This window comes from Cyprinodon variegatus, unplaced genomic scaffold (genome assembly GCF_000732505.1).
Source record: "Cyprinodon variegatus isolate N-32 unplaced genomic scaffold, C_variegatus-1.0 Scaffold949, whole genome shotgun sequence".
NCBI lineage: Eukaryota > Metazoa > Chordata > Actinopteri > Cyprinodontiformes > Cyprinodontidae > Cyprinodon > Cyprinodon variegatus.
Window position 1 is genome coordinate 310467 of NW_015151402.1, and position 5026 is coordinate 315492.

At 44.7% G+C, this 5026-nt stretch overlaps 1 protein-coding gene across 1 annotated transcript; it reads left to right on the forward strand.

Annotated features, from left to right (window-relative positions):
* The first annotated feature begins 877 nt into the window (after positions 1-877).
* LOC107100250 (thrombomodulin-like) lies at positions 878-3126 on the forward strand. Its single transcript, XM_015398668.1, has one exon. It carries the CDS (start codon positions 1576-1578, stop codon positions 3124-3126), a length of 1551 nt encoding a protein of 516 aa, XP_015254154.1. The 5' UTR covers positions 878-1575.
* Positions 3127-5026: the final 1900 nt, after the last annotated feature.

The window sequence follows — 5026 nt, forward strand, 5'->3', positions numbered from 1 at the left end:
CTGAAAAAGCTCCATATATGTAACAAACACATTTTTCTATGGCATCTCTGATTTTATAACCAACCAGTCTCCTAACTTTTACATAAGCATCTATGGAAGTAGCTGCTGGTTAAAATTGACTGAGTGCTGCTGTGTGTCTCTCCTCCAACCAGCTACTCTGTATGCAGTGAATATCGACCCCAAATAATACTATGTCCCAAAACGACAGATCCGATGATATTTCAAGAGGAGCAAGGAAAAAACACGGACTGTGAAACACTCTGACCACAGTTAGCTGCACCCAACCCCAGTTACTGTTGGCTAAAGTAAATCTGTGGAAAGGGGAAAAAAGTGGAAATTATTGGTGGGCACTGTCCCCTCCATGCCCAAAGTTGGTGGGGACATGTCCACACCAGCCCTTCAGAAAGTTACACCAGTGAGTCATAGTTGCTTTTGTTATAAGGGAAGAAAACAGGTAGCAGTATTTTTCAGCCATCTGACTGACAGTGAGCAGCAACAGGTGTTTGAAAGCAGCACAGATCAGGGGGAAACTGGCTTCTTATTTTGAAACCTCATCTGTGCTGCTAACATCAACACCTTTGTTTATAGATGCTGGAGATTGGCCTGTTTTACAGTGTAGTCCTGTTTCTCTGACTGTGACTGGCTGGATGTGCTCTCTTCGTCCTCTGGCATGGGAGCTGGCTTGGAGCTTGTCTTCCTGGAAGGGGCCGCCTTTTACAGTTTCTTTTTGTGTCTCTGCTTCTGTCTCCTTGAACCCCAGTCGGCCTCAGCAGATGGCCGCTCACACTGAGCCTGGTTCTGCTGGAGGTTTCTTTTTTCTAAAAGGGAGTTTTTCCTCTCCACTGTCGCTACTAGCATGCTTAGTGTGAGGGATTGCCTTTGAGACAATGACTTAGATAGAAAACTTTGAATCAATTCGACTGTATGATCTGGTGAACTGTAAAGTGCCTTGAGATGACGTGTAATTTGAATCGGCGCTACATCAAAGCTGATTTGAATTGAATTATAAAATGAATGGATGGTTTATAGATATTTATGGTAGATAAATGTTTATTCAGCTGAAACCTTAAACGTAGTTTGTTTATTCACCTTTTATCCTTATTGAGATTGAAAGTCACTTGGCCTCCGGCTGACCTGAAGACTGAATCACAGGTTTCCCATTAATTTGGATTAAAGGATGATATTTCTGAGCAACCATCTGGGATTTCAGGAAAATTTCTCCTCCTATGACACAGAAGAGACTGTTCCTCTGGGATCTGGTGAAGGGGGGGGGGGGTGCTTTTGAGATTTAAATCATTTGTCATCTAATTAAAGATTCGTGCGCACATGTGTGTCTTTTGATTGGAGACCCTTTTTTTTTTTTTTCAGATAAGGCTGGATGGGCGTTGAACAGTCTGCAAGGCTGCACTCTCCGGCCAAACGGAAATTCCTCCCTTTGCCCGGTCCTGACAGAACAAACACTGCGCGACATGCGGTATAAATGGGAGCAATGGTGAGCCTGTTTCAGCTTCAGATCTTCGATCATTTTCCTCGATACAAGCGGAGGTGTTAACTGGAACCCAGCTGCTCTCCACCATGGCTCCTGTGTCTCTGGGCCTGTTTTTCTCCGCTCTTCTGCTGCAGGAAGCGGCCGCCTTGCAGCGCGCTCGCTGCTCCGGGAATCTCTGCTGCTTCCAGGAGTCTCTGGACTCTAAAGCTGCGCAGGAAGCCTGCGAGGGGCAAACCGGAAAGCTGGTCCAATCCAGCACTTCTGTAGAGACGAGCAAGTTTGAGCGTCTATTGAGAGGATTCACAGGGGTGTTCTGGCTGCAGGGTGGCCCAAACTGCACGGCTGTTTCTGCGGGGAGTGGGCCCGGATTCAAGGTTCGGCCGGAGCACTGTGGGGACATCCTGGACGGCTTCTTCTGCGCCTTCGGCTCCTCTGACGTATGCGGCGTCGTTCGGGACAGTGGGAACACCTCGGTGACCTACCGCTCACATGCAGGCTTCGAATTTGCAGATTCGGAGACCTTTCCCCCTGGGACCCTGGCCCTGGCGGCTCGGCCCGGCGCTCAGTTCCCGGACTCCAAGTATCTCTGTGTGGCCAACTGGCTGCAGGCTCCGTGGCGCTGCGAGGTTCTGCAGGGTGGCTGTGATCACAGCTGCGATCAATTTAACCACACCTGTACGTGTCCAGCCGCGCAATCCCTCCATCACAACAGCTTCTCCTGCACGAACACATCTGAGCCGGGTAGCAGCTCCCCGTCCGAGATCCGGCGCTGCTCCGAGGGCTACAGGCCTGCAGCGGACGGGAAAAGCTGCGTGGACGTGGATGAGTGCGCGGACGAGAAGAACGCGTGCCTGGCTGAGGGTAAGGTGTGCGTAAACCTGGATGGCGGGTACGAGTGCGATTGCGCGGAGGGCTTTGCGATGGAGGAGGGCGCCTGCGTTAACGTCTCCATCTGCAGATTATGCGAGCATATGGACTGCGCGAAGATCAGCGGGGTGTACCAATGCAAGTGCAGAGAGGGGTACAGGGTGTCCCCCAAGGACCCCACCAAGTGCGAGCAAGTTTGCAATCAGAAAACATGCCCTGCGATCTGTCATCCCAACCCGAAGCAGGAGAGTAAGAACACGCCGTGCTTCTGCCCAGAAGGCTTCATCCTGGACCACTCAGAGGGAGCAGCCACCTGCCACGACTTTGATGAATGCGAGGCTCAGAGGCTCTGCGATCACGACTGCGAGAATCTGTTCGGCGGCTTCAGGTGTGTGTGCAGGAAGGGCTACACCCTGCAGAAGGAGAAGTGTGTCCGGATGAATCACACCAAGGAGGATGAGGATGAGGAGGACGCATCTGGGTCTCCTCCTCCTCCCGCTCCATCAACCACCCCGATCAGCCTCCAGCCGGCCGCCCTGCCTTCTTACATTAAGACCGGCAGCGTCCTGGGCATCACCGTGTTCCTGGCGCTGTGCGGGGGGCTGATGCTGTGCGTGGTCAGATACGCGGCGACACGCTGCAGGACGTTGAACCTGACCGCCCTAAAACACCCGGATATTGACATCTTCTACCTGCAGCAGGTCACAACAGAGACATACAAGCGCTTATCCTTTGATAAACAGGCAAGAAACGAGCCGCAGAGAGTCTGAAAGATGCACCGATCAGGCCGATTTAAAAAATAAAATGGTTTATTTTTGATTCTCTTCTAAAATATAAAAATAAAGCAGCTGTGCTGGAGGGTCTAAGATATTTGGAAACAATAAAAGTAAACCAAAAAATTACATTTTTACAAACCCTCCAAAAAAGACATCATAACACATATTGTTTGTTTTAGAAAGGTTTAAGATTTAATGCATTTATACATAAGGAATAAAAATGAATCCGTTCCAATCTGTGGCGGACAGATCGCTGCATCTCTGTTGTAAATAAGATTTAGTCTGAAGCACTGGTTTCTGTGTTAGAAGACAGAAAAAAACCCAAATGTACTTTATATATCGCACTGAGAAATAAACATGCCTTATGAGGGAAATTAGAAAGCATTTTAAGTTGTTGTTTTTGTTTTTTTGTTTTTTTAAGTGATTTTTTTTTTATTAAAGTAGTTGTTATGTAAAAAAGAAAGAAATATTTTCAGCCAGATCAGTTTTTTAACTAGAAGCAGCTCTCTACAGTCAAACTAATGGTACTTTCCAGAATTGGCCACCCTGCAAACATCCATTTTTTCCACTTATACTGCTTTTTTTTTTTTTTTTTATGTTCAACCTGTTTTAACTCTGACAAAATCATGTTCAATGTGAAAATATGTTTGCTTTTTTTAAAGCTCAGCACTGGATGTAACAAGAAACATTGGCTGCTTTTTTATCTTTGGGAGAGGAGCTCATAATGCATGTAAATAGAACCGACTGATGACTTGAGGGGTTGAATGTGTGTGTTTCTATTATATTCAGCTTCGGCCTGCTTTGTGCAAAAAGACTCACTCTGTGTGACCAAAGAGCTGTGAAGCAGTGGATGTTATAATGAACAGTGTCTGCATGTCTGCTAATAATCACTTTACTGTACCACAGGCTCATCCTCACCGGTCAGCTTCACATGAATGTAAACATTGTGCTGCTACTTCATATATGACAGCTGCAATCATCTGGTCTGACAGGCTTATGGCAAGCTGTTTTTCTCTACTATTGGTAAACACTGTTTCTGCTCATGTGCAAAGAAAAGGAATCAAGAAAGAAATGAGTTGGACGACGAAAAAAATCGTCCAATTCCTCAGTAATCCATGAGACATCTGTATTACGTCTGAATTATTAAGATTCAGAGTCCTGCTATGTTCTGCACCAAAGGACACAGACTTTCTTATGATTTTTGTCAATGGTTTCTTGGAGTTTTTATTACCTATTATAAGCAGATGTATTGAGCCTAATCCTTTCCAGAGTTAAATATTGTGTTTTTTTCACTATACATTGCATATGAATCATTCAAGAAAAACGGAATAAATATTTAAACGTTGTCTATGGTTGTGCATCTTTGTTTTCTCTGGACAAGGCAGAAAAAATAGAAATGTTACGTACTAAAAAAGAAGTAATGTCTTCAAAGAATAGAGAAATAAAACCAGTAAAAAAACTTGATTCAGGGCCTCTCTACACCACCTTCTAGGCCTATATATATATATATATATATATATACATATATATATATATATATGCAGTTGGAACATGCTCTAACAATGAGTCAAACATGTCTGAACACATTGGGCTTTAATTTATTCTACTAAGATATATATATTTTAAAGGTTTGTCCTATTTAACACAAACATGAAGAAAAAATAAAATCCAGAGATCTTTATTTTCAGGAAATCCTTGTCCATCTTTAATTTATTCCCTAAAATAAAAACCGATTATGGGACAAATTAAAGGCTTGTTTTGGATGTATGGCAAGCAGTTGGTGTAAACACTCAGAATCCTTCAGATCAGCCCTCAGTTCTTTTTCCTCACTCAAATAAGCTCTGTGTGTTCTAAGACTGAATAACATCTATCTGGAGAGGAGTAAAAAAAATAA